The sequence below is a fragment of the Amorphotheca resinae genome (assembly GCF_003019875.1).
Source record: "Amorphotheca resinae ATCC 22711 unplaced genomic scaffold M430scaffold_1, whole genome shotgun sequence".
NCBI lineage: Eukaryota > Fungi > Ascomycota > Leotiomycetes > Helotiales > Amorphothecaceae > Amorphotheca > Amorphotheca resinae.
The window spans coordinates 202,983-229,644 of NW_020194471.1; the positions used below are offsets into that span (position 1 = coordinate 202,983).

The following is a 26,662-nucleotide window of genomic DNA, read 5'->3' on the forward strand; positions in this document are numbered from 1 at the left end:
TTACAAGGTCGGATTAAGCCTCTTCTGACCTCACCTCAGACCGTAAGGTACGTACAATATCCAAATCAACCGAGTAACAGATATGCAAATCTACTGTCCTATCGCAACATCCCAAGTGCCCAGCTGACTCGATATAGTCTGGGATTGTTCCCAAGTGCCATGTGTGGCGGGTACTGCGCCGCATCTCTGCACGACACAGCCAGATACTGATCCAGAGTTCCATAACTCTATGAGGGGGGCCCACTCATCCTGTCACCCGACCGATCATTGCCAAACGCCCGCAGCTGCTTGATGGTGGACCGGTGGTTATATTCAGATCTTTAGCGTCTTGCCCACGGGCACGTCCTGACCCCAGGATGCTGACCCAGTGGCACTGCCCGGTCAGCGAACGGATGTGATGGACGCGTGAGGGGTGCATGGCAGCATGGCAGCATGGAATTCGCAGTAGTGCACTAGCAAGCTGCGGCGGGGCCAGCATCACCTCAGACTGCAGTGCAGTAAGTCAACACCAAGCTCCGATGTCAAGGTACTTTGTACGGCTGTAAGCTTCTGGCGCCCGGCACCCGAGCTTCTGATACTACTCAGGCACGGTGACGGAGGGCCTGCTCAGTTGGGAAGCTTGGACTCAGGAAACATTGTGCCCCGGGGGGAAGAAACGGTGCATGGGGTTCCCTCATCGAATGTCCAGGACTCTATCAAGCTGGTCTTGCCCACCTCTACCATTCTTGGAATCTGAATATCTTTATATTTCAACGATAAGCTCTCTTTCTGTCTATCTCTCTTTCTACTTTACCCTCTTATCTCATCATCTTACCTCAATCCACCTCACTTCACCCCACCACATCTACACAACATCATCACATCCCGCCACCACCACCACCAAAATGTCCACCCTCAACCTCCTCACCAACCTCTCCATGCCCCTCGACCTCGCCTCTTTCCCCACCCCCCAAACGGCCTCCCCCTCCCTCCCGCTCAACCTCCCCCCCACCCCATCAGGACTCAGCACCCTCCCCCTCACCATCCGCGTGCTCATCCTCCTCCTGCCCATCATCCTCCCCTTCCTCGCCCCCTACATCTTCAGCTACTTTGCCTTCCCCAAGGGCTTCATCGAGGTGCGCAACGAGGATCTCGAGGACTATGACCCTGCTGTCTATTGGGCAGCTCTGGCCGAACGCTTCGTCGAGCCGAATTAAGTTCTTTTGAAAAAGGGACTTTATTGCACGTTTGCTTTTTTGATAGGTAGCGTTAGCCGTTAGCTAGCTACCAGGGGGAGAGGAGTGAGGGAGTCCATCTAAAGTTGGACGCTGGATCTATGATAGATTGTTAGTAATAAAATTCCCCTTCCTTGCTCGAAGCGTGACGGCCGGAGCTGATTCTTCAAGATTGGGAAGACTTCGATTCCTCGGATCTTGCGCAGGGACGCCTTTCAGATTCTTGGTGTTTTGGGGAGGATCTAGGGAGTCATTCTTTACTGGGCTTTCTCCTTTTTGTCCCCCTTATGTTTGCGAACTCTATTGGTATTATTCATGGGTATTGTCGGATGGAAGAGAAGACTTATTATGAGTTATGAATTGTGCTACGGAATGGAGTCTTTTTGGCTTTGGTTTATAGACTTACAAACATGAACTGGAGAATCGAGACTTTCTTTTTTATATTCAAATTTTGGAGACGTAGACATAAAGTGTGACAATAACTATATATATGTGTGTCATAGTGTGTGTGTGCGTGTGCTCTATTGTGGATACTGGTATATACAAGTGGCTGCTAATATGGACCCCAAGTCTTCTTTTTCCCTCGTTGACCTGGCACGTAAATACGGTGCGAGATCTTATTATAAGACAGGAGTTTAAATCTATTTCCCATTCTTCATGATCGGCTTCTTAGGGACTCTGAACAGCCAATACAAACCCAAGGCCAATGCTATATTGATAGCACTATAAGCCAACGTGATACCAAAATCCCTCCACCTATGCTCAAAAAATATGCCCACGCCTGCCAGAAGCGTATTTGTATCTGAGACCGGGCAGAATTGGCACTGTTGTGTCGCGGTGGGATTCAACAGACTGCCTCCTGCGTAACTTAAGTAATCCGTTAAGTATTGCGAGCAAGTCTGGCCCGTGGGCGGATCGAATTTGACAAGTTCGTTAGCCGCACAGACGATAGGGACGCCGCCAACGCCTGTAGAGATCATGGAGCTGACTAGATAGGTAACGGGCGTTGCGCGGTACATAAAGATCCAGAAGCGGGGAAGCGAGGTGGATGGCACGAGGACGCTACACGAGAAAAGGATTAGCGATTGTGGACAATGCAGATTGGAAAAGGAAACACAGAGCGTGCAGTGAGACATACCCGCAGAATAGCAACGACAGGGTGTATAGAAGTGCTGAGATGTTGATCCCTGTAGCCGCATCGGGCATGATCGTTCCCAGCATCTGCGAGAAGGTCGATGAGAATAAAAAGAAGGATACGTTGACAAGGAACATCAATGCGCCTCTTTCGTTAAGCTGGTCTGTTGCAATTGCGTTCTTATACATTCCTAGCGGGTAGTACCAGGTCACGAATTGAATAACGGCGAGAAGTGTTACCCAAGGTAGCTCGGAGATGATATTTGACAAGACAAATACTACCCAGGAATATGTTCGGGATGGCCGTTCCCGAATCTCGTAGAGTTTACGACTATCAAGGAAGTGCGGCATTACTAGCTGGACGAGGTTGCCATGGAGCGTGAGGAGAAGGAATGTTGAGAATATTTGGTTTTGAACTCCTTGTAGGCTGTTTGGTGAATGGTAAAAGGAGAAGCCATTGAACAAGCCCTAGATGGTTTCACTTAGTCGTAGGGCAGTTGTAGGAGTTGGAATATCACTTACTGCTCCCAGAGTGAGGAAAAGCTTCGAATACAAATATTCAGGTGTGCGCCAATCTAATTCAAAGTTCCTCCAAGTGACCATGTAGAGTTGGTAAAAGAAAGACGTAGCAAATTCCGTCGAGGCTTCATTGGGTTTCTCATCCGACCTTGACAAGTCTTGCTTCATTCTCTCGAGGTCATTCTTGATGAGCTGTCTCTCTTCGGAGGTCCGCCATATCGCTGCCCACGGAATGTTTGATTTACCGGTAATGTCAAGTAACCATTCCGCTGGATTTTCGCCAACCCCACATCGTCGAGCTCCATGCCTCTCGAAGTAGTCGATTAGAGTTCGAGATCCAGGCCCGAGCTCCCCAAAATAAACAGACTTGCCCTCATTTAGGAATAGAAGCCTGTCGAACATTTCAAATAAAGTGCCCGATGGTTGATGAATGGTGCAGAGAATGTCTTGTCCTTCACTTGCGAGCTTCTTCAGCAGAGTGCAAATAGACCAGGCGGTATTGCTATCGAGTCCGGAAGTGGGTTCATCTAAAATCAGAGACATCAGCAATGCTACACTAAAGACTTTCATGGTGGGCCTTACCCAAAAAGAGAAGAAGCTCCGGTCTGGCAGCGAGCTCAACCCCGATAGTTACACGCTTCCGTTGCTCAACATTTAGGCCTTCTCCCGGAACCCCAATGACAGCCTCAGCAAAGCTGGACATATCAAGGGTCTCAATTAGTTGATCGACCCAATCTAGCTTCTCCCTATCGGAATATGACTTGGGCTGACGCAGGCGAGCACTGAAAATCAAAGCCTCGCGGACTGTCGACGTCGAAAGATGTAGATCTTGCTGCTGGGCGTATCCAATCTTGCGTGCAAATCCTTGATCTTGGTACTTGGCATCAACAAGTTTCTCACCTCCAATTACACCGGTTGTTGTTCTGTTCGCAAGAACATTCAGGAGTGTCGTCTTTCCTGCCCCGGATGGGCCCATCAAAGCCGTCAAAGTTCCAGGTTTGATCCATCCCTCGACATCATCAAGGATCCTTTTGCTGCTACCTCCGACATTCACATCATAGCAGAGCTTATCCCAAATAAATGTGGCAGCATGCCTGTCGACTTTTGCTTCAATGATAGTTGTAACAGCGCTGTGTTTGCGATCTTTCTTGGGGGTATGTGTTTCGTATGAGACTTGTTCTTCTTCATCACCTTTCATCTTCCGCTCAGGCAAATGGCCTCGGCGAAAGACAAGAACTTCACCCTTCGATCGAGAAGCCGAGATGTACTCTGTTGCAAGCAAATACAACCCGCAAAACAGAGCCCCAAAAGCAAGGATCACACCCAGATTCCTCCATAGGTGTTTACGTTGGATTCTGAAAGCCCTAGCAAGATATGCATCTCCATTTACAACTGTTGCTCCGGGGAGAGCTCCAACAGTTGAGCACATTCTCCCACTTGGCTCGACGTCCCCATATCCGGGTCCTTCGGGAACAAATTTGGCACATGGAAACTGCCTACCGGAAAACTCATTGATCATTAAGCTCTCAAAGGTATAGCCTACTGGATCAACATAGCTGAACCATCGGAACCATGGGTGCATCATAGGAGCCGGCAAGACAAATCCGGTGTATATCATCAATAGCAGAATAAAATCTGCCCCTGGAGCAATGGATCCTGTCAAGGTCTTTGACATGGCTCCAATTGCCCGAAACAGCATCGAGCCGGTCACAAGACTGCAAAACGCAAAAATGTAAAATGTAAAAAATGCACCTGGTGTTCTCCGCATGTTTGCCAGGAAATAGAAAGGGATATTGAAGAAGGTCGTCAAGAGAAGCTTATTAGGCATATCGCAAAGAATTGACGCGATTGCTTCTGCAGATGGGTGATATAACGCATATTGAAAATGTTTTTCGACAATCGGCCGTTGGTCCCACAGCTGAACGCCTTCGAAAGCACCTAAAAAGGTATTGGTCAAAACGGTAAAGAATATTAAAACCCCGCGGCCGTAGAAGCTGCTCGTGTCTTCAGGCATGTTATAGAACATGCTGCCAAGAATTATGGATATGATCGCATTACCAGCAATACTTGATATTGGTGGTGCCAGGTCGTTGACCAGCCTTTGAAAGCCTCGAGTAAAACACAAAGCGATTTGGTCTGGAAACAATATGGTATAAGGAGATCGACTGCGCTGTCCATCCGCCTTATAACTCTTCTGATCAATTCTTATTTTTCGGAGATGTTCTTGCCCGAGAGGGAACTCTTCGTCGTACAGCCTAATCTCCTCCATGAGCTTTGCCCGCTCCGGACTGTTTTTCCACCTCGCTGCAAACTCATCCGGAGTGCGAGGTACCCTGGCTTCAAAGCCCGGTCTTGTAAGTTGTACCCTTTCTGCCGGGTTGGTCAACGAAGTTAAGAAATCACTGGTTGTAGCGCGTTCGGGGCATTTGAAGCCGAGATCAGTGAAATATGCCTTCGCTGCCGTGGCACTGCCAAAATATACCTGACGACCTTCGTACAAGAGGACGACTTTGTCAAAAAGATCATAGATATCCTGGGAAGCTTGATACATCGTAACAAGATGGGTGGAACCAGTGGCTGCTGCAGATGCCCGCAGGACCTTGACAAAGTTCAGCGCATTTGCACTATCCAAGCCCCGAGTACTGTTGTCCCAGCATTGGAGGGAGGTGCCAGAAACCAGAACCTCGGCAAGGGTTGTCCTCTGTCGTTCCCCGCCACTGATTCCTCGTATGAAATCATTCCCTATCTTCGAACCCAATGTGTGCGACAGACCAAGAGCTGCGGCGGTTGCATCCGTAGTCTGTTTAGCATACGATTGACGGCCAGACTTGCCCGCCGCATTCGCAGGTGTCCTAGCCTGTGCTGCAACGGCCAGCGTCTGGGCGACAGTCAAATGGGGGAAATGAACATCTGATTCTGCTTGATAATTGCATTCGCCGCGGAATTCGGAGTGCATCACATCGCTGGGAGTACCTAATGCTCATTAGACCACCGTTCAGCTCCCATTGATTTGTGCATACCTTGATAATTCAAACGCGATCCTGAATCGACAAAGAACCCATGAGTTTGCCCTGCTAATGTTTTCAGGAATGTCGTGCACCCACTTCCTGGCTTCCCAAGTACCATGAGCATTTCCCCATTTCTCACGAGCCCCTCGAAGTCCCTCAGGATCTCGATTCGCAGCTTTCGCTGCTGGCCAAAAAGTTGACGAAGCCCACTGGCTACGACAAACACGTAATTGCCGATTGTCTTCTGGTAGTCGGTGGGTTTACCAAAACCATACACGTTCAGGTTTTGAAAAGCGACCCCGATATCAAACCTCCGGCACCTTGCTGGATCGTGAAACCGCTCCGCGAGCCATTTCTCGTAATTGAACTCCTGCCCTGGTGTGTAAGACTGGGAGCACTCCTCGTCTGAGCTGTTAAGAGATTGGGCAAGTCCCTCGGTAGAGATTGTTGTTCCCTTCTTCTCCATGGCAGCGGTCGCGTGTCCACAGGGCGCGTTTGAGATGTCCACGGCACGATGGGAGAGCTCTACATCGTGGTCCACGACATCTGAGATGGTGGTTACGATGACGTCCTCTTTCGGCATCGTCAGAGTGGTCAAGTCAATTCCGACTCTACCTCGTAAACTCTGGAGCTCAGGTCCAATCAGCACATGGGGCGCGTACGTGAGTAAGTGAGAGCTTCGATCCGCCGTCCAAGCTGCCTGATCACGCACAGCTGTGTGTGGGGCCTGGCGTGGATGAGCGGCGCAGACATGCAGAACAGTGTGGATTGACTTGACAGAGCAGGCGCTTGCTTCGTATCACGTCTAGTAGGCTGAGAGGGTTGAGAGAAGAGTTCCGGAAACCTGAAAGCTTGAAGGAAGCAGGGAGAGTTGGGCATGACAGGGGAGGGCGGGATATCGCATGTGCCACCGTAGGTACAGTACAGAGTATGCGATGCGTGTAGCCCGGTCCCTGCAGACAACCCGTAAGTGCCAGAGAATCGAGACCCCAGACAGATGAGACCCTTGAACACCTTGGGACAGCCTGTGCTGACACTCGTCTTCCCTGCATCGCGCATATCTGCCACCTGCGATGGTCGCCCTGGCGGAGTAAGGTAGTATTACAGTTTGCCCCGGCTCGTCGTCTCCATGTCCCTTTCGCCTGGGTGAGGTAAGGTTAAGAATCACGATACTTTATAATTACCTAATTGAATTATAACAAGGTAAGGTATTGCTATAAGAGGAACTTGGTGATCTAACCAATCAAAAAATAAAAATAAAAATAAAAATAAATCAAATGAATAAATAAAAATCCCCCCCTCCTTTACTGAGGCTTGGTATGGTTTATGCTACCTAGGAACCTACGTCCCTAGGCAGGGCAGGTTTCCTCAAGTTGTCTATCCATATACCCGAATTTTGTCTACTCGATGCTTGCCGGCCTTGGTCAAACAGAATCCAGAGTTCAAACAGACCTCTGCATGGGGAAGAAGACACCCCAAAGCAGCATGTTCCGCGAACAGACAAATCCGAGTCCACGCTCACAGCCTCAAACAAAGAACATGGAACTAGTACTTGCACGCCGCGATTATGGTCCTTATCCTGTGCCTCCGCCGCACGTCGCGCGGGAAAGATGTGATCAGCTTTGCCAACCTTCTGTTACTGGTCCCTCTTGGACGGTAGCCTCCCTGCTAGTGCAGTGATGACAGGTACATGGTACATCAGAGGGGCGGAGGGCATGGTCAATGTGTGCCATGGAGAGGCTAAGGAGGGGTGAAGGTCGACGTCAACGTCAACGGTCGAACTGGGCCTCTACGGAGTAGTTTGACGTCTCAGCCAGTGTCATCAGACAGCTCTGATCTCAGCCAAGCTATGCAGGCAACTGAGTAGTGCTTGAGAGGCGCTGTTCCGGTGAGAATGTCATGTTCACGTTCCCACGCTGCTGTTTGGATAGCTGCGAGCAGCTATGCTTGCTGACACCTGTCGTAAGATCCTGGGGTGCTTGGAGAGCTCCTGTATATGTTCCCAGGCCTCCTCATACCCCTATTCTCTTATGTTCCTTTGTGGCAAGTTGGATTTGCTCAACTCAGTACTCCCGCCTTCGATTCAAGATGATTTCGTCAAACTTTTCGGACGTGTATGATCTGTGCACAACGACTTACAATGTTACTCCAATCCTTCCTGGAAAAGCATTGTCTCCTCCACAGCTGTCTTTACTATCAACTTTATCTTTAGCTGCGAAGTCTCTCGATACCCCTCAGATTTTGCTACCAATTATCGAATCCCCAAATGCCCAATGGACACTTCTGTCTCTTATCCTCCTTGCCACGCCTTTCGTCCTTGTCTACATCACAACATACCTATCATACACTGCTCAGGTCTCAAGCAATGAGCCCATCAAATCGCCACCAACTGTTCCCTACATAACACCGTTTCTCGGAAGTGCAGTCGATTTTGTGCTCAATCCTAAGAAATACGTTACCGGCATGAAGTAAGATCCAATGCTCATTGCAGAGCAAATCTGTGTGCTAATTCAGATCACTAGAAACCTAGATGTCTATGGCATCAAACTCGCGAATTACAAGATCTTCCTTTTACGTGGGCCTGAGCTGATTCAAGCAATATGGAGATACAAGGGGGTTATAACGTCGCCTGCTCATCAGGCATTCGTCCTTATCGGGGTATTTGGAATGAACCCCAAAGCAGTTCAACCTTACCACCTCGACGATTCGGGATTACAAGTAAACCCCCATCCGAAGAGCAATGTAGCACCTCACAACCGCATCGACCACTTAACCCACGTTGGTTTCATGAAACTTCTCACCGGAGATGGTCTTTCCAAGCTCTACCAACGCTGGGCTCAAGAGTTCAACCGTCGTCTCCAAGCTCTGGCTATTGGAGACGAGTGGGGCCCCGAAATTCCGGATATCATGGACTACTGGCAAATGCCATTGACGGCTTCTATGAACGTGGCTTTGGCTGGTCCACTCCTGGAATGTATAAATCCCGATTTCACAAGGGAATTCAACGAGTTCCTTACCTACGTCCACCCACTCATCAAGCGTGTGCCTCGCTGGTTGATCCCCAGAGCATTTAGACTCCGCAAAAAGCTCGTTGGGAACGTTATGACATGGCAGAACATCGCGAGATCCAGAGCCAGCCCCTCAGATATCGACACTGAGAGGGATTACGACCCTTGGTGGGGTTCAGAATGCTTCCGAGAGCGTCAGAAATACCTCTCAAAAGTTGACGGTTGGGATCACGACTCCCTTGCCATTTCCGATTTTGGGCTTCTGTGGGGGTATGTACACTCTTCCATTCCTCCTAGGTTTCCCAGTCATCAAATACTGACCTTTTTTACGGCATAGAGCGAACATCAATGTGCACGCCGCCGCCATCTGGACCATCATCGAGATCTTCTCCGACGCCACCTTGCTCTCACGCGTACGTGCCGAGCTGCGCGCGGCCGACTTCCAATCCTTCACCACCAACGCCGCCGTCGACAAACTGATCTCCCTCCCCCTGCTGCAGTCCATCTACTCCGAGGTGCTGCGCCTGCGCGTCGAGGTCCAGCACGTGCTCTACAGCAACCACGACGAGATCCAACTCAACGAGTATCGCTTCCCGCGCCGGCAAATCATCATGGTGCCTTCGGGCCCCGCGCACATGAACGCCGACGCCTGGAACACGCGCGATGGCGAACACCCTCTCGACACCTTCTGGGCGGATCGATTCCTGGTGTATCCAAACGATCCCCTCAGCGGGCCGGCTCGCAAGTCCCCCTCCTCGCCTCCCTCCCCAACGTCGCCTACCTCCCCGACGACGACTAGCGATCCTGGAAAACCGAAGTTCAAGGACTCGTCCGTCTCGGATTCTTTCATCCCGTATGGCGTCGGCGAGCGCACGTGCCCGGGCCGCTTCTTCTCTAAGCGCGAGATCATCGCCTTCTGCGCTACTATCGTGAACGATTATGATGTGGATCTTCTGACGAAGCAGAAGAAATTCGAACACAGCCCGACTTTCTACGGCTTTGGGACGCAGCGGCCTGCGAGCCGGATCCCGTTCAGGATCAGGAAGAGGAAGGAATAGACTTGGCTGCTGCTGCTTGTCCGGGGAGAACTTCACACCTCAGATTTTTTTTTGTTTGCCTTTTTTCCCTTTTTATTTTTATTTTCTACTTTTTTTGATCCTCATTGATTGGTATATATCCTGGGGTGCGGCTAGAGCACCTACAAGTTCCTCACATATCTCTTTCTCGGGACGGAGTTTATCAATTAGGGACTTTTGAGGTTTCCGGTATATAGGATACCGCTGGTTTCTTGTACATGGCGGGGGAGGGCGTCCGGTCTATGATGATTCACGATCTACTTTTATCTTATATCCACGCCCGTCCAGCGGCCCGCTCACTCAAATCAAATTCAATCAAATATACTTATCATTAAAAGTCATAGCTACGACACAGTACCGGTTTTCCAAATTCTGCCTGCCTCGTCCGTGCGACATCCTCCCTATAGGTACCTAGGCAGGAAATCCTGAAGCTCGGCCTGATGGTGAAAATAGAGTTCGTTCCCCCCACCCATCGATCGGCAACGTCGTTTCCCATACGGCATAGTGCCCGCTGTCCAGGCACATCTAGACCCTAGTTCAGATCCGTCCGAGAGACGGGCCGAGGCTCTGTAATAAGCTGACGGGCGGCCCAGCAGCAGCTTACCTTAGCTTAGGCGGTTCTACACCGCGTTGATTGATTGTTTTGGGGGCGGGATTTGTCGTACCTTACCTGACCCTATACCTAGGTAGGTACCATTATCACAGAATAATATTATTCCATGCATAAATACCCTGTGCTGCTGCGCCACATGCACGCTTTGCCACTCGGCCGTATTCTCCGTGTGCTATATATAGTCGCGGCGGCAGGCGAACGCGCAGTCGTTTGACACTGACAGGGGTTGGGAATTAATTGTCTGTGTAGCGAATGTAATGTAAAATGGAGGTAGAATTGAGTGAACTGAGTACACTGTACCTGTACTCGGTGTAATTCTTGGTCAACGTGAGCCCCGGCCACCTACCTATTAGTCCTCCCTCTCGAAGCAGGCGCTGCTTTTCCCGTCCCGGCTCATGCGTGTGTAAGAGGCGATGAAGAATTCCCATGGCAGGGAAGCATCGCTATCGTGAACCCTAACGGCAGGACATGGAGTGTGGCGCTGCACAGACTATGGCGTCTTCGTCTCGCCGCACAGGCGGTAGAGCGGTTAGCCCTGACAGAGAGAAAAGGTCGGCATGGCTATACGTCAACTTCTGGAGGTATAGTAGTAGATGTTAGTCGGGATGCGATTGTGAGGCAAAGTACCTACCTATGCTTTGCGGCAAAGCATCAGAGTGAAAGTCCCCGGCTTATCTAAGGTTTCGTAGGTAGGTAGTGCCGGGCTATCGGGTTATCGGTTTACCCGGGGGCCGGTGCTGTGTCCCTTTGTCTGTGCTTACCCGACGCTACCTACCCCGTATTGGTAAAGTGTCAGTGTAATTTAACTACTCACCTTACCTCTCTAGGAAAGTGTTGCATGTGGTAGTTCGGGACTAAGACCCTGGCCTAAGCTCTTTCCAGCGTAGCAGCAGGAAACCCCTCGCTCTACCTAGTGCGGTCAGCTCTCCAGCTTCCCAGCTCCAATGAATTATTCGACCAACTGTTGGATCTTGGCCAGAATTAAGGTATTGTTCAGAGTATCTTATCCAAGCTCCATGAAGTCCAGCGCACATAGGAACAGATCTTAGGACTGCAATTGGCACACCTCGTCCCTTCTCGGCCTGATTGCTAGCATATCGCCGCATCGCGTCTCCCCCCACGCGTTGAGTAGAGCTTCACCAGCTTCTCTACGGCTTCATCGCAGCTTTTCCACCGTTTTGCTACAGCTTCACCCCAGCTTCCCCAGCTACATTCCCCCCTTCTCAATCCACAGACATCGCCGCCATGGACACAATCCAGGCAAGGCCGCTTCTCACCTCTGCGGCCGTCGCCATTGCCAGTCTGCTTGGGTATTTCTTCACCCGTCTGTACAAGGCACGAATGTTGATGGCTGATCTGAAAAAGATGGGAGTGGTAAGACACGTTCACCCGCCCACCGCCAGCCGCGCTGACATCCCACAGCCAATTGCTCCGCGCCATAATTTCCTCTTCGGCCACCTGCTCCTCCTCAAGGAGATGCAGGAGAGGCTACCAGCCGATGCCCACTATCAATACATGTTCGGTGAGATCTACCGGGATAGCTTCGAGAAGACCGGCGTGTACTACCTGGATCTATGGCCTATGGCGGGGATTTTCATGGTCATCCACTCCCCGACCACAGCCATCTCAGTCACGCAGACCAATACCCTCATCTCAATGCGAAAGGCGGATTTGCTTCCTCGATTCTTCAAACCCATTGCTGGAGGTCCGAACTTATTCGACATGCCCGAATCTGAATGGAAACCGTGGCGAGCGGTGTTCAATAAGGGCTTCAACAATGAGCACTTTCTCAAGCTTGTTCCTGGTATGGTTAAGGAGATCAATGTGTACCGAGAGACCTTGAGGAACCATGCCAAGAAGGGAGATATGTTCTATCTAGATACCACCACCCTTCGTTTTACAATGGATTTGATTGGGAAGACAATCCTGTATGTATCTTCCCCCTGCCATGGTTGAATCGAACTGATGTGGCAGGAATTCTGAATTGCATGCCCAAACCGGATACAACACCCTGGCCGATTGCATGATCAGCCAAATCCGATGGCATGAACCAAGTGCAGCTGTCAACCCATTCAGTTCCATCAATGTGGCTCGTTGGTACATGGAATGGTCGAACGGGCGTAAGATGGACCGCTACATCAGCGACGAGCTAGACAGGCGGTACAACGAGTACAAGGCCGATTCGAACGATACGCGGAGCAAAGCCGTCATTGATCTCATTCTCCAAGCACACATCCCACAAGACACCAAAGTCAAGCCCGAGAAGCTAGATCCCGACTTCAAAGCGTTCGCCATCCGCCAGATCCGCCTTTTCGTCTTCGCTGGCCACGATTCCACCAGCAGCACCATCTGCTACTGCTTCCACCTGCTCTCCAAGCACCCGGAGGCACTGGCCCGCATCCGCGCCGAGCACGACTCCATCTTCGGCCCCGACATCTCCACCGTCTCTGAAACTCTCACCAGCAAACCCCACCTCGCGAATGACCTCCCCTACACCACCGCCATCATCAAAGAGACGCTCCGACTCTACCCACCCGCCAGTTCCAGCCGCCAAGGCTTCAAAGGCGTCTCTTTGGTCGACGACGAAGGCACTATCTGCCCCACCGACCACGTCGTCTGCTTCATGGACCACAGCGGCATGCACCGCGCTCCCAAATACTGGGTGCGACCGGACGACTTCCTTCCCGAACGCTGGCTCGTCGAGCCCGGCCACGAGCTCTATCCCATGAAAGGCGCGTGGCGCCCCTTCGAAAACGGGCCCCGCAATTGCATAGCGCAGGGCCTGGTGATGACGGAGCTGCGTGTCTTGCTGGCCTGCACGGTGCGCGAGTTCGACTTTCGCGATTGCTATGACGAGTGGGATCGTGCGCATCCTAGGAAGGGGCTGCAGACTTATCGCGGCGATCGCGCGTATCAGATTGAGGAGGCGGCAGCGCATCCGTCGGCGCACTATCCGTGCCGGGTGAGTTTGAGGGCGCAGTAGAGGGAATGTGAAAGATCTGCAGGCTAGGAGTAATAGAAATGGGAATGTGTCATGAGATACTACAAGTAGTACCTCCCCCATAGAATAATTAGAAAACGCTTTCATACTAGATATATGCACTGACCAAATCCCCGGTTTTTCATCCTTTGACACTAGGCATTCAAAGGGAATGTCTCGTACCATCATAGGCATATGTATCAAAAGCGCGCGTAAAAAGCAGTCGTCCACCCCCCTCCCGATCTTTAAACCCAAAGGGCTCTATATCTAAAGAGACACCTGTCTCTCCTATACCATACCATATGCAACCCCTTATCAACTAACTCACGCTTCAAAGAAAGAAATAAATAAATAATTATACAACCCCCCAGAGCTATTGTTGAAGATCAGAGACTCGTTCTTAGGACAGTAAGGAAGGGAGGGGCGTTGGGGCTTGTCTGTGAGGTGAGTCAAGGGAGCAGGAATTGAGAGATGGATTGGACTGGATTGGATTGGCTTTTGCGCAGTAGGTAGAGGGAAAGAATAAAGAGACTCTCTTGATTACTCTTTCACACTGAGATTCTTTTCTCCCGATTTTTTGAGATATTCTGTTCGGATCACCACCTAGGTGAATCACGCATGATATCTATCTGGATCCACTGGGTAGAATTAGGGAGAAGGTCCCTGGGCAGAGAATAAAGCCCTGTGGACGCTGGAAGGTAAGGTAAGGTGTGGAATTCGCTTCTGTATCTTTTGTGGGCTGGCTCTCTTGTGCTTCTTTTCTTGTGTTAGGGTACAGAGGCATGTATATGGTAGCACACTCTGAATAACTTCAATCTTCGCACTTTCAGAGGCTGGCTCCCTTATATCTTGGCCTTTTTTGATGGGGTTTCAGCCCCACTTGTCAAGTACCGAGAGATGGGTCTTGTCTGCGTGGTCTCCAGAACGAGGTGAAGAAATGGTGAGGGAACTAGGCCGTAAAAACTTGAGAACCTATGAGTAGTTCAACTCTGCTGCATATTCGGCAATCAGTGTCCTAGCGGAGATGGCATTTGATGTGGTGCCAGTTTGTCCAAGGGTTGTGGTAACTCGGCTTCAGAACTCGATGGCAAAATCCCCGTCGGGCTTTGAGATTAACTCGATGATTAGGGAAGTGTTTTGACCAGTTGCACTATGTATCTGATCGGATCTGGGCAGGCCATAAGGCATTTTGAATTTGAATTCGAAGCATTAGTCCAATAACGACTTGCAGGAGTGTGTGTTGAATGTATAGAAGTTGCAATCTGTCCTTGAGATTGAAGCTGTCCTGCATGCCCTTGAGGGGGGGAAATGTGCTCATAAAGACTGGTCTCGACAGATCCGGATAGAGAGCGGCTAATGTCATTAGTCCCATGCAAATCATATCTATCTACCAGATTCAAATCGCCTCCTGAGTGGAGAAACGGGCTGACCGCGTCAAGCGGAACGCGGCTATAAGAGCATTCCCCGACACTACCCAGGGGCCACGCATCTGAATTCTGATTACACGTGCAAACGGTGATTCGCCGGGAAGACCAGTGACTGGATTCCGGCCTCACTAAAGGGTCGGCTATGTTGTCGAAACCCCTATGACCCTATGACTACCGGGCTTGAATTCCAGCCCCATGGGGCACATTATTGAACTCAAGAGGTGTCAGAGGACTGAAAAGGGTAAAGGCAGTCAGCCCAACAGAGCGCCACCGCGATACTTGGAGTAGGTAGAATCTGATGTCTGGCCATCGCGCCATCTCCTTGAACAGCACGTAATGAATTCATTCATCTGAAGACGCCCATGGAGGGACTCGCTGTCCTCTGCTCAATAGGCGGATACTATGTGATCTCTCAAGCAGAAACAAATTTAGAAGAAACAGGCAAGGCTACATGCCTCCAAGTCTGCAGTGGATTCAGAGCCAGAAGGGGTAATGCAATGCTCGCGATGGAGTTGTCAGAGCCGAACCGGGCTTTGAGATGAGAATAGCCGCCCGTAGCCGGACCGGGGCCGTTGGCGAAATGCCGAGGATGGCCGAAGGAAGTGCGAGAGCGACATCGCAGCCTGACGGGCACCGGATTACTATTCGTGCCTCAGCATTAACAAGAGCAACAAACACAATTACCTACACAAGCACGGAGCACAGTACCCGGCACAGTACAGCCTTGCTGAATCAGCCTCGGCTAAGTGTCACTGTCGCGACGGACTTCGGGAATACGGACGACGCTAGAGCAGCTCCGGAAAGGGCCGGCCAGCAGTGCTCTTCAGACTTCAACATCAGCAAAAACAGCCGACGGGATGGGCCTATCAGCGCGCAGCATGGTCCCAAGGACGATGGCACACTAGGGACGACCCTTGAAACCAAGCCATCGGGATCTGGTCCGTTGATCAGCGATCCTCTCTCGTGGATTTTGGTGGCGTGGACAGTCGAGACTCGCGACTCGCGATACGACCAGAGGCGGGCGGCTATGCCAAAGCGAGGGCGCGAAGAGACAGAAGAGGCGCAATGGACGGACGAGACGAGACCAGACGGGACCACCAGACGAGACCAGACGAGACGAACGAGAGGGAGGGGGAGAGGGAGAGGGAGAGAGAGAGGCGCGCGGGCACGGTGAAGGGAGGCGCGGCGCGGCGGGGATCATCGATGGAGCATGTTATACATCAGGTACGTCCACGGCCTTGACGACAGAAGAATGCAGGGAGAAGAAAATTCAATAATCATACTGTTAACAGCCTCTCATCGCCATCTCACGCTCGACGCCGTTGCGGAGGTTATTGGCCATTGTCTCCTCCATAGCCCTCGACGACTCGAATGCAGCGCGGAGACGGGCTCTGCCCCGGCGCACCTGATCTCTCTCTCCTCTCCCCGTCAGGACCTGGACGTCTCGTGGGCTCTTACGGAGTAGTAGTTCTCTTAGAGCATTCTAAGGAACTCTAGGGGTCTGCCCCGCCCATACCTTTCCCTTTCAGGCCGCGCCGTTGATTTCGCAGAGGCCTTTGTCTCTCGACTCTTCGACCAGACGACCGCTTCTCTGACTTGTATTCTCTGAAAGACTCCTCTTGAGAGCCTGAACCTGCTTTAAGGGCTCTTTTCTGCCCTCCATTGTCCCTTCATGTCCATAAGTATAATTACATCACGTACGCATCGACCCCCCCTACCGCGTCTCCGGCCCTGGGACGAGAGGAAGCGCATCATCGAGGCCCCTTGCTGACGTCTACGCCGCCTTTTGCAATAACGGGATGGGAAGAGCAGCTTCAATCGATCAATCATAGACTTCGCACGCTTTCGAATATAACTTGGGCCAGCCTACGGGGCACGCACGACATTTTCAGCGGAGACGCATTGCTGTCACTCCCCCTCCACCCCTCCCTCTTCTCCCTCCTCCCTCTTCACCGTTCCCCCCCCCCCTCCCTCCTACCCCCCCGTTCGCCCCACACCATTGGGTAGATGCACACCACCCACGATAGCCGGCGGGTAATCGCGACGGGACGAGGCTGAAGAGCCTTGGACAAAGCCAACTGCGCAGACAACAACACAATGTCTCCTCCCAACGTTATCATTCCCCGGCCGATCTTACCCAAGCTCGAGCCCAACTCCTCTTCTGCATCCCCGTCGCTGGACGCCCTCCCTGATGGCGAGACTGCGCCTAAGCGACGATGCATCTCGAGCGCCTGTATGCCGTGTCGCAAACGTAAGTCGAAGGTCAGTTCTGTTCTTGCGCGCCGTCCTGCATTCCTATCATCGCATTCTCTGCTACGAGGCATCTCGTCTGGTGTGCGACGATAACTAACTCCAACAATCAAATTGCAGTGTGATGGAGAAAAACCATCATGCAACGCATGTACCTCCGTTTATGACACCAAGTGCGAGTATGATATCGATAGCGACCACAGGCGAAAAGGCGCCCTGAAACGAGATATCAAATCTCTGACCGACCAGAAAGGAACTCTCAACAGCATCCTCGACGCTATCAGAAATGGATCAGACTCCGACGTCGACGACATCATCCAGATGATGCGCTCCAGCCCGGACGAAAGTTACGAGTCGATATCGCAAAGTATCCAAAAAATGAGCCTCACCCCCAAGAAGACCGAGCCTGCTACGCTTGAAGGAGAGCTTGCGGAATTTGCTGGCAAATCTTCACTAGACAAGTCCGGCGAGACACGGCACTACGGCCATACATCGAATCTTTCCTTCACCGTATCTGATGACGAGCCACCTGTGATTGCCGTAGAGCAAACTGGAACGTGGACAACTGTGACGGACGATGTCCATCTCGTCAAACATCTTTTCGATCTCTACTTCACCTGGTCGCATCCATTCTACGTGCTCTTCTCAGAGGAGGTGTTCTATCATGGTTTGAACGGCAAGAAGCTGAAGTACTGCACTCCGTTGCTGGTTAATGCCATCCTAGCGGTCGGCTGCAATTACTCGGATCGACCCGAAGCGCGAGCAGACCCCAATAACCCCAGCACCGTCGGAGATCATTTCTTTGCTGAAGCAAAGCGACTCTTGGAGGCGGATGATCGATCATGCCTGACGACGGTGGCGGCCCTGGGCCTCATGGCAATTCGACAGGCGTTGAATAACCACGACAGCAGCAGTTGGAAGTATGCTGGTCGAATGATGTCGATGGCTATTGAATTAGGGCTGCATTTGTCTTATAATGTACAGCCCAACGGAAAGGTGACTGCTACAGAGATTGAAGCTCGCAGGATTACATTCTGGGGGTGCTATACGCTCGAGACAATATGGTCAGTGTGCCTAGGACGTATATCGTGTCTCCCTAGAACCGCAATCAAACTAGAGAAGCCGTTCCTGAGGAGTAATCTGGAGAGCAAGATCTGGAAGCCTCACGGCCACCCGCAGTTCCCACACGCTTCAGCCAGATTGGAGCAGGCCAGTTTTACCTACAACCTGTCCTTACAGCTAAGCCTTCTTACCGAGATCGTAAATGATACTGTTCACATGTTCTATGCTCCCCGGGATCGAATGACCAGCCGGAAGTTACTACAGCATCACGCTCGATATAAGGCATGGTATAAGGATCTGCCTGAATGTCTCGCCGTCAAAGAGAACAGTGCAACATTACCTCAGGTACTATGTCTTCAGTAAGTTTCCCACGGCGCCCCTGTTGTAATCCATCTCTGACGCGTTCGTATAGTATATACTACCAAAATTGCCTTATACACCTCTTCCGGCCGTTTCTCAAGGTCTCATTCGTTCAGGCTGCCAAACCCCCTCGAGTAGTATGCACAGAAGCGGCAGTCGCGTTATCCGATCTCGTGTCTCTCTACCAGCAAACCTACGGTCTACGCCGTTCTTACATAATCATCTCTCACTCCGCCATGACAGCAGCGATTCAGCATCTCATCGACATGTCTTCTCCCTCACCGGACGTTGCAGCGCGAGCCTCCCTATACCTGGCAGACTCCATCAGAGCCCTGTACGGAATGAGCCATTGTCTGCTCCTCTGCGTGCGCTACTTGAAGCTCCTACGCAACCTGATCCATAACTGGGCTCCGAACGTCCCAGAGCACGTGAAACTCGCTCTCGTGGAAGCAGAGCTCGACTCGCCCGGCTCCAACATCACACCTCCTCATGACGAGCCTGTGCGGCCCCCCAGCCCGCCGGTTTTCAACGATGTGAACCGCAAGCCATCCGCCCCGGAGCTGATCCAAATTCCGGATAACAGCGTGACGTACGGGGCTCCGAATCAGCACCTATTCTGGACGCCGTTCCCGGATCACCCTGAAGGCATCCCGCTGGGGCCGCCGACGGGCGACGGAGCCAACGCGAATTCGAATATTGGTGCACTGATGGATCCCGGGGTAGGTGCGGATTGGGGGCAGTTGAACCGGGATGGCTTCACGGTGGGACAGGACGTGGACGGTGATGCGGGGCTCTGGAGCGTTAATTGGGACCACGGGACATGATTGGATGGAGTGTGATAGCGACTCAAGGAAGAGGTGGGGGGTTTGCGGTGCATAATGTGGGTGCGGGATTGTTGCAGATCGACAGTGGTAGCATCTTGGACGGCGTTTCGCATTTAAACGGGGGGGATGGTTTTGTGCATCATTGGCATAGATAGCGAGGCGCTCGTTCATGAGACATGAAATACAGGTAGACTCGGTCTAGTTGATATGTACGGGGCATGCATATATGAGAACTAGAGGTAGAAGATTATAAACGAAGTTCTGATGATGCCTATATCGTACATTCTCCGTGTGTGAGAGAGACTTGTTACTTGTGCGGTTGGAAGTTAGATGCTAAGAGATCTTGTAGATGACGAGGTGAGGTCGAGATATGCATGCGGCTCCTTTGTACTTTAACTAAGGTGCCTTAGTACCTATCATACGTCGATATAAAGACAAAGGAGGTTACACAGGAAGGAGGTAAAGATAGAGTGCTGATATCACGTGCTATAGCGGAGTAAGGATTCTCCGTCTGCGAAACCATTGGCGGGGTCCTCGGCGGGAAGAGAGAGACGAACGGCTACATCATCGACTTCTGGACGCATCATCAACGATCAGCATACCACAATACAAACACCAACGCTTCGCACCAGCAGAGACCAGGATCATGCTATTGTCACGCAGCAGGAGGCTCCAGTGCAGATAGGCCACCCCTCACTCATCATCGTCAACTGCCGCCCCTCGCCGTCGTGAACCCAGCGAAAGTCGAGGATGGAAATAGAAACAAACACGTGTGAAGCAATCGCCGACGAGACGGTTCTAATATAGCATCGGCGATAAGACACCGTTACTGGGGCAATTTGCTTGGAAATCAAGATTCAAGGGTATTCCCTTCCGAAGTTCCCATCTATGCCAAACGGCTATTGGACCGCGAGGAGAAGCGAACCATGGGCGATGCTCTTTGAATAAGCTTCTGCCCGTTGACGCAAGTGCGCGAAGTTATAGAATAAACTCCGTGCTTTAATTCCAGCCCCGCCAAAGTGGCATCTCCATATATATTCCCCCTCTTTCTCCCGCACTGCTTTCCCTCTCGGCACGTCTGCAGCACTTGACAATCACCCCTCTCGAACAAAAATACCCAACAGATACCAGCAGAGATGCCTCCTCAACTCCCCACCCGCAAGCTGGGCAAGAACGGCCCCGAGGTTACCGCCCTGGGTCTCGGGCTCATGGGAATCTCGGCCTTCTACGGCGCCACCCAGCCCGACGAGGAGCGCTTCAAGGTCCTCGACCGCGCCTACGAGCTGGGCCAGACCTTCTGGGATTCCGCCGACATGTACCAGGACTCGGAGGACCTGATTGGGAGGTGGTTCAAGCGGACCGGCAAGCGCGACGAGATCTTCCTGGCGACCAAGTTCGCCAACAAGTGGACCAAGGATAGCATGACGGTCGATTCGTCGCCCGAATACTGCAAGGAGGCGTGCGAGAGGAGCTTGAAGAGGCTGGGCATCAAGACCATCGACCTGTACTACGTCCACCGCGTGGACAAGGTGACGCCTATCGAGAAGACCGTCGAGGCTCTAGTCGAGTTGAAGAAGTGTGTTCCGCCCCCCTCCCTCCTCTCTGTCCGCGTCTCTGATTCCAGAACTAACACACCGCACAGCGAGGGCAAGATCAAGTACCTCGGGCTCTCGGAAGTCTCGGCCGCGACCCTCCGCCGCGCCTGCAAGGTGCACCACATCGACGCCGTCCAAATGGAGTACTCGCCCTTCAGCATCGACATCGAGAAGCCGCAGATCGACCTGCTGCGCACATGCCGCGAGCTCGGCGTCGCAGTCATTGCCTACTCGCCCCTCGGACGCGGATTCCTCACAGGCCAATACCGGTCACGGGCCGACTTCGAGGAGGGCGACTTCCGCCTCATCTCGCCGCGCTTCTCCGAGGAGAACTTCCCCAAGAACCTGAAGCTGGTGGACGGCATCGCGGCGCTGGCGCAGAAGAAGAAGATCACGCCGGGCCAGCTGACGCTGGCGTGGCTGCTGGCGCAGGGCGACGACATCATCCCGATCCCCGGCACCAAGAAGATCAAGTACCTGGAGGAGAACCTGGGGGCGCTGGACGTGAAGCTGACGAGCGAGGAGGAGAAGGAGATCCGGCAGTTGGTGGAGGCGGCGGAGGTGCACGGGGGTAGGTACGCGGATACCATGGTTAGTCACTTGTTTGCGGACACGCCGCCTCTGTAAAGATGTGAGGTGCAAGAAGAAACCATTGGGGAAGATTACGATATCAAATAAGGGGAAAATTATTTATGAAGCAATATGATGACTATACCAGAGAGGATGATGAATCGATGAAAGGAAGATAGGAAGGAAACGTTGAAGATGATGGTGGTGATCCTGTGATTTTCATCACATACACGATTACAATTATCTATTCCCCTTGTCGTCTCTCTTTCCTTAGACTTATGCATGGCCTGTACCGTATGTAGACCCCGTACACCAAGCTAATAAGTAGGTAAGACAACTTAAGTGTTGCTTGGTTTTGTGTAAAGTAAAAGTATCGATATGGATTTTCCTTTTCTTTCTCTCTCTCTCTCTCTCTCTCTCTCTCTCTCTCTCTTGGGGCGTGATAGAGGCGCTTGTTTACTTACTTACCTACCTGTACTTACCTACCTGTTCATCATGACGCACCCGCCCTCTCCATGTCCCCCCCGTACTCATCATCATCAAGTCACACAACTCATTTCTTCTCCTCGGTGCTAGCTAGCAGCCTTAGTTCTTGGCCTCGCTCCCAAGCGTGATGCCCTTCACGCTTCCCAGATCGGACGCGAGCTCGTCGGCTGGCTGGTCGTGGCGCGAATACATCTTGTACTCGATGTTGTCACGGAATGGCAACTTGCCGCTCTCGACCTGCTGTCTCGTAGCTCCAAGCTTGGATTTTGGAAGACCCATGGATTCAAGGAATTTGACCGCTGTTGTTGCGCACCGGATTAGCATTCATGTTTACGATTTATAGGGTACGCGGAGAAGAGAGAAGAAGGGGGAAAGGGGGGTTAAGAGACATACAATCAGTCCACTCGACATCCTTCCTGTGCGCATCCCATGAGAGTTCCTTAGCCATGATATCGATGACCTTGGGCAGGGCTTCGAGCGCAGCTTGGGCGTTCAGGAAAGCGAGACGCATGCGGCGCGCGATGACATCGACGGCGGTCTGGGCGTATTCGTGGCGCACGGCGTAGCGGACTTCACCGTCTACGAAGGGGTAAAGATTGCTTATGCGCTCGCCGCGGACGGGGAAGCGTTTCTCGGTTGGGCTGCTCAGGGCTGCCACCGTCCAGGCGCGGTCACCGTATGATTCAGTGAGGTGTTTGGCTACGTCGGTTTCTACGCCGAAGTGTTGGATGAGGTTTATGAAGAGGGTTTTGGAGAATCCGTGCGCGCCAACCAACTTGACTTGGTGAGTCTGGCAGGAGCCGTCGAGGCGGGCGCCGTCGTTAACCATTTCTGTTCCGCTGACATCGGGGGCGTTGGTGACTGGTTTTGGTTGTAATTTGAATGTCTTGATGGCCTCGTCTACAGCTTCTTCAGCCATCTGTCGGTAGGTTGTCCATTTACCTCCAGCACAGGTTAGGAGACCGGAGGGAGAGATATTGATGAGGTGGTTTCGCACGAGGGATTCTGTGTTCTTGGCGTTCGGGTCCTTCACCAGGGGACGGATACCAGACCAAGCGGCCAGGACGTCACCGCGTCGCACATTGATGTCGGGGGAGAGGTAGTGGCGGATCTCGGACAAGATCCAGTCGATCTCATCCTCGCCCGCCACGGGATTCTGAGAGATTTCAGTGGGCGCATCGGTCGTCCCCGCAATGGTGTTGCCTTGCCAGGGTAGGAAGAAGATGACTCTCCCATCTGAAGTCTTGGGGTCAATGAGCCCCATCTTTTGTGGGCTGTAATAGCCAGGGAGCACGACGTGAACACCAGAGGAGGGGGCGACGATCTCTTTGACATTTTGGTCATCCATCTTGCGGATCGAGTCGGTGAAGGGACCAGTAGCGTTGATGATGCCCCGGGCACGGATGTTGAATTCATCTGCCTTTTTTCCATTCTTCTCGGCGATGAGATCTTTCACCCGAGCTCCGCAGAGCTTGCCCTCAGCATCTTTCTCTAAAGAGGTGACTTCCACGTGGTTGACTACTGTAGCACCGTATAGCGCAGCTGTCATAGCCAGCGAAACGTTCATGCGTGAATCATTGTGTGCACCATCGTAGTATACCAGAGCTCCCACCAGATCCGTCTTCTTGAGCATAGGGAAAGCGTCCAGGGCTTTCGACTTGGTCAGAAAGTATGATGTCTCAATGCCCTCTGAGCCAGCCAACATATCGTAGCATTTCGTGCCAACCCAGTAATATGGCGCCTTCCACCACTTGTCCAACGGCAGCATGATGGGTAACCACGAACTCAAATGCGGCGCCGTGTCTAAGAAGTATTTCCTTTCCCGCAACGCCTCCTTGACCAGTTTATATTGATTGTAATCCAATTCCCAAACCGCCTTCTCGAGGTACCGGACTCCACCGTGCACCAACTTGGTACTCTTACTACTCGTCCCGCTGGAGAAATCATCCCTCTCCACAATCGCGACCTTCAACCCTCGCGTGGCAGCATCCAACGCGATCCCCGCGCCTGTTGCACCGGCGCCGATGACGAGCAGATCATATATATCCCCATCATTCTGTGGCGCAGCCGCATCCGCATTCGGCAGCAAGGAAGTGACGGAGCCCTTGGAGCCCCCGCTCCGCTTCAGGTCTGCGATCTGTTCATCTCTCGACTTCACCTTGGGAAAGCGAGGCGGGGAGAATGATCCAGCTTCGTGATTCGGGGGAGGAACGACGGCGGAATCCGCGCCAGGAATGTTGCGGGGCCGGTAGTAGTAGAGGAACCCGCCTCCGAGGGCCACGACGGATGTGGTGTAGAGGATGGGCTTTGCGAAGCGTTGTCGAAAAGCCATGATTCAGAGGTTGGAGGAGGGAGGGGGGGTGTGGCGTGGAGAAGGGGAGAAGAGGAGAAGAGGAGAAGAGGAGAGGAGCTGGAGAAGCTGGAGAAGCTCTTCACTTGACGATGGGGACAAGCTACGTCAGGTACCTCTGGGCTCTGGGGCTCTGGGGCTCTGGGGCTCTGGGGCTCTTGCAGACCCGCTCTCATCCAGGGCCTGGCCTCACCAGGAATGCACCGAGCGATGGACAGGACGCGGACAGCGAGGACACGTCGGCGCGGACCCTCTAGCTGCCTAGGACGATGTGGAGGAGGCAAAAGAGACGGCGGCGATGAGTGGGATTTGGGGGAAGAGGACGGGAGCAGGTATTTGAGGATGTCGATGTTGATGTTCGAACTTCTTGAGTCGATGGAGGGAGCGCAAGACCGGATTTTCCGCCAATGGCAGATTGCGTCAGAGTTGCTGCGTGCGGCTCGGGAAACCTGCCTTCCCTGGAAAAGGAGAGAAAGCTGGGCCGCGGGGGGGACGGAGGGGCGATAGAAACGTGGGTTTGTCCCGTTGACGGGGAGCGCGGCTCTTGGGTTAAGAATAATAATAATATAAAAATAAAAATAAAAATAAAAATAAAAATAAAAATAAAAATAAAAATAAAAATAAAAAATAAAAATAAAAAATAAAAAATAAAAAATAAAAATAAAAATAACAAAAATACACAAAAATATAACAACAGGCAAGGGGCTCAATTTCCCGGACCTGCATCGGCCGAGGAGATCCTCCATCTGGGTGGGCATACCACATGTCCAGTCCAGCTTTTCTCTCCACCGGACTCCGCTTGGGGATCACCAGGATCTGCTTGAGGGTCCAGAATGCCCAGAATGGCAGAGATGCAGAAGGGAAAAAAGGAATCTGATACGAGATGCAACTTCCAACTCCCCCGTACAAAAATGGAGACGCCAGGAATTGGCGAATCGTCTTTTGCAGAGCGGCCAGGGTGAAGGGCCCTTTGCAAGTTTTGAACTGACCCGTGATCACCCTGGGAACTCATTATTTTCTTCTTCAAGTAAAGAGCCCAAAAGAAGCACAAAGCCAGATCTTCACCCTGGCTATTGACCCCGCCCTTTTCACTTGATCCAGGCCTTCGATATATCAAGTGACAACCTCAATTTTTTCGCCGGCGCTCTCTTTGGGCCAAGCGGTCTCCAAGTCAGGAGAACACTACTCCAACACACGCGGAGCACAACTAGCCTCTCCCCCTGAAGGCTCACGGCTCAAGCTTTGCCCTTGTGAGTCGTGCTAGGAACAGAAGCTATCGCGAGCTTTTCGTACTTTGCCGTTAGTCGACTCAGGCACCTCGGCGGATTCTTTATCGCGAGTCGAGAGCCTCTTGGGACTACGGCGCCTGGGCTTATTCTAGTCTGATAGCGATCTGCTCTCTCAGACATTCTCGCACTATCGACATCTCTTCTTCGCGTCGCGTCGCATGAGGGCGGTTATCCCAGGTTTGGAGCTGCGCGCGTCAGCACAGCGAATAGAAGCAGTGCTTCAAACCCCTTCGCCTTCAGGAGCGCGTCTTCTGTTTCTCATGGGGCGCGAAGTTGTTTGTGTTTGTCTTTACTGTGTCATTCATGCGATGCTCATACACGTCAGTTTCATCGTGGTCGCGCATCTCGTCTTGTTTGATTCCAGTCCTTGGTCCTATTCCCAAGCAGCGTCGAGGCGCTCTTTGAGTTCTTGAGTCATTGAATGCTTCAGTCCTTGAACGCTTCAGTCCTTGGATGCTTGAGTCCTTGAGTCCTTGAATTCTTGAATGCTTGAAATTGAATGCTTGAGTCCTTGAATGCTTGGTCCTTGGATGTTTGAGTCCTCCAGTCCTTGAATGCTTGGTCCTTGAGTCCTCGGGTCCTTGAATCCTTCAGTCCTCCAGTCCTTGAATGCTTGAACAGCTCTTCACCCACAAGAGACAACAACATCCAACATGTATATATCGTATATGCTTCAGCCCCCATTGGCCAAGAACCCCAAATCCTTCGGGCCCTGGCGCAGTAATTTACCCATGCCCAGCGCTTCCCCGCGCGCCCCAATCACAAGCCGCGTACAGTGCCGCGTCCATCGGGCTCAGGGGTTCCACGGACCTGCAATCTTAAACCGCCCAGGACTCCTCCGTATCCTCCTCATGCTTTCCTCTTCGAGTTGCTTTCTTGCTTCCATCAGTAGTTGCT

The 26,662-nt window shown here is 52.1% G+C and overlaps 10 protein-coding genes across 10 annotated transcripts; 7 read left to right on the plus strand and 3 right to left on the minus strand.

The window, feature by feature from the left end:
• Positions 1–227: 227 nt before the first annotated feature.
• Positions 228–570, minus strand: M430DRAFT_149624 (hypothetical protein). Its single transcript, XM_024863155.1, has one exon. The coding sequence runs from the start codon at positions 476–478 to the stop codon at positions 245–247; it is 234 nt and encodes a 77-aa protein (XP_024724611.1). The 5' UTR covers positions 479–570; the 3' UTR covers positions 228–244.
• A 120-nt stretch (positions 571–690) lies between these two features.
• On the plus strand, positions 691–1,691 carry M430DRAFT_62374 (hypothetical protein). The gene is made up of 2 exons (XM_024868987.1): positions 691–1,325; positions 1,386–1,691. Exon 1 carries the CDS (start codon positions 885–887, stop codon positions 1,194–1,196), a length of 312 nt encoding a protein of 103 aa, XP_024724612.1. The 5' UTR covers positions 691–884; the 3' UTR covers positions 1,197–1,325; positions 1,386–1,691.
• A 164-nt stretch (positions 1,692–1,855) lies between these two features.
• Positions 1,856–6,341, minus strand: M430DRAFT_94029 (hypothetical protein; the record flags this gene model as incomplete). The annotated part of the gene is made up of 5 exons (XM_024869809.1): positions 1,856–2,276; positions 2,353–2,816; positions 2,871–3,394; positions 3,450–5,840; positions 5,888–6,341. The coding sequence occupies 5 exons, from the start codon at positions 6,339–6,341 to the stop codon at positions 1,856–1,858; spliced, it is 4,254 nt and encodes a 1,417-aa protein (XP_024724613.1).
• Positions 6,342–7,948: 1,607 nt separating this feature from the next.
• Positions 7,949–10,002, plus strand: M430DRAFT_54679 (hypothetical protein). The gene is made up of 3 exons (XM_024868485.1): positions 7,949–8,343; positions 8,398–9,153; positions 9,221–10,002. The coding sequence occupies exons 1-3, from the start codon at positions 7,964–7,966 to the stop codon at positions 9,939–9,941; spliced, it is 1,857 nt and encodes a 618-aa protein (XP_024724614.1). The 5' UTR covers positions 7,949–7,963; the 3' UTR covers positions 9,942–10,002.
• Positions 10,003–11,540: 1,538 nt separating this feature from the next.
• Positions 11,541–13,690, plus strand: M430DRAFT_111519 (hypothetical protein). The gene is made up of 3 exons (XM_024861442.1): positions 11,541–11,946; positions 11,995–12,500; positions 12,547–13,690. The coding sequence occupies exons 1-3, from the start codon at positions 11,818–11,820 to the stop codon at positions 13,553–13,555; spliced, it is 1,644 nt and encodes a 547-aa protein (XP_024724615.1). The 5' UTR covers positions 11,541–11,817; the 3' UTR covers positions 13,556–13,690.
• Positions 13,691–15,568: 1,878 nt separating this feature from the next.
• M430DRAFT_14396 (hypothetical protein) lies at positions 15,569–16,388 on the plus strand (the record flags this gene model as incomplete). The annotated part of the gene is made up of 3 exons (XM_024862858.1): positions 15,569–15,917; positions 15,995–16,203; positions 16,272–16,388. The coding sequence occupies 3 exons, from the start codon at positions 15,569–15,571 to the stop codon at positions 16,386–16,388; spliced, it is 675 nt and encodes a 224-aa protein (XP_024724616.1).
• Positions 16,389–16,958: 570 nt separating this feature from the next.
• On the plus strand, positions 16,959–19,747 carry M430DRAFT_31972 (hypothetical protein). Its single transcript, XM_024866078.1, has 3 exons — positions 16,959–17,241; positions 17,350–18,650; positions 18,704–19,747. Exons 1-3 carry the CDS (start codon positions 17,077–17,079, stop codon positions 19,473–19,475), a joined length of 2,238 nt encoding a protein of 745 aa, XP_024724617.1. The 5' UTR covers positions 16,959–17,076; the 3' UTR covers positions 19,476–19,747.
• Positions 19,748–20,611: 864 nt separating this feature from the next.
• M430DRAFT_94091 (hypothetical protein) lies at positions 20,612–21,697 on the plus strand (the record flags this gene model as incomplete). Its single annotated transcript, XM_024869817.1, has 2 exons — positions 20,612–21,051; positions 21,118–21,697. 2 exons carry the CDS (start codon positions 20,612–20,614, stop codon positions 21,695–21,697), a joined length of 1,020 nt encoding a protein of 339 aa, XP_024724618.1.
• A 528-nt stretch (positions 21,698–22,225) lies between these two features.
• M430DRAFT_92824 (hypothetical protein) lies at positions 22,226–24,458 on the minus strand (the record flags this gene model as incomplete). Its single annotated transcript, XM_024869734.1, has 2 exons — positions 22,226–22,425; positions 22,520–24,458. 2 exons carry the CDS (start codon positions 24,456–24,458, stop codon positions 22,226–22,228), a joined length of 2,139 nt encoding a protein of 712 aa, XP_024724619.1.
• A 1,454-nt stretch (positions 24,459–25,912) lies between these two features.
• M430DRAFT_149693 (hypothetical protein) lies at positions 25,913–26,200 on the plus strand. The gene has a single exon (XM_024863156.1). It carries the CDS (start codon positions 25,924–25,926, stop codon positions 26,176–26,178), a length of 255 nt encoding a protein of 84 aa, XP_024724620.1. The 5' UTR covers positions 25,913–25,923; the 3' UTR covers positions 26,179–26,200.
• Positions 26,201–26,662: the final 462 nt, after the last annotated feature.

What these genes read in the sequence shown, in the direction of transcription:
- M430DRAFT_149624 (XM_024863155.1), bottom strand. Translation starts at nt 478, where the DNA reads ATGCTGGCCCCGCCGCAGCTTGCTAGTGCACTACTGCGAATTCCATGC.
- M430DRAFT_62374 (XM_024868987.1), top strand. Translation starts at nt 885, where the DNA reads ATGTCCACCCTCAACCTCCTCACCAACCTCTCCATGCCCCTCGACCTC.
- M430DRAFT_54679 (XM_024868485.1), top strand. Translation starts at nt 7,964, where the DNA reads ATGATTTCGTCAAACTTTTCGGACGTGTATGATCTGTGCACAACGACT. An exon ending in AAATACGTTACCGGCATGAA is followed by an intron (nt 8,344 to 8,397) that starts GTAAGATCCAAT and finishes TCAGATCACTAG; the next exon opens with AAACCTAGATGTCTATGGCA. An exon ending in GATTTTGGGCTTCTGTGGGG is followed by an intron (nt 9,154 to 9,220) that starts GTATGTACACTC and finishes TTTACGGCATAG; the next exon opens with AGCGAACATCAATGTGCACG.
- M430DRAFT_111519 (XM_024861442.1), top strand. Translation starts at nt 11,818, where the DNA reads ATGGACACAATCCAGGCAAGGCCGCTTCTCACCTCTGCGGCCGTCGCC. An exon ending in ATCTGAAAAAGATGGGAGTG is followed by an intron (nt 11,947 to 11,994) that starts GTAAGACACGTT and finishes GACATCCCACAG; the next exon opens with CCAATTGCTCCGCGCCATAA. An exon ending in TTGATTGGGAAGACAATCCT is followed by an intron (nt 12,501 to 12,546) that starts GTATGTATCTTC and finishes CTGATGTGGCAG; the next exon opens with GAATTCTGAATTGCATGCCC.
- M430DRAFT_31972 (XM_024866078.1), top strand. Translation starts at nt 17,077, where the DNA reads ATGTCTCCTCCCAACGTTATCATTCCCCGGCCGATCTTACCCAAGCTC. An exon ending in GTCGCAAACGTAAGTCGAAG is followed by an intron (nt 17,242 to 17,349) that starts GTCAGTTCTGTT and finishes ATCAAATTGCAG; the next exon opens with TGTGATGGAGAAAAACCATC. An exon ending in CCTCAGGTACTATGTCTTCA is followed by an intron (nt 18,651 to 18,703) that starts GTAAGTTTCCCA and finishes GCGTTCGTATAG; the next exon opens with TATATACTACCAAAATTGCC.
- M430DRAFT_149693 (XM_024863156.1), top strand. Translation starts at nt 25,924, where the DNA reads ATGAGGGCGGTTATCCCAGGTTTGGAGCTGCGCGCGTCAGCACAGCGA.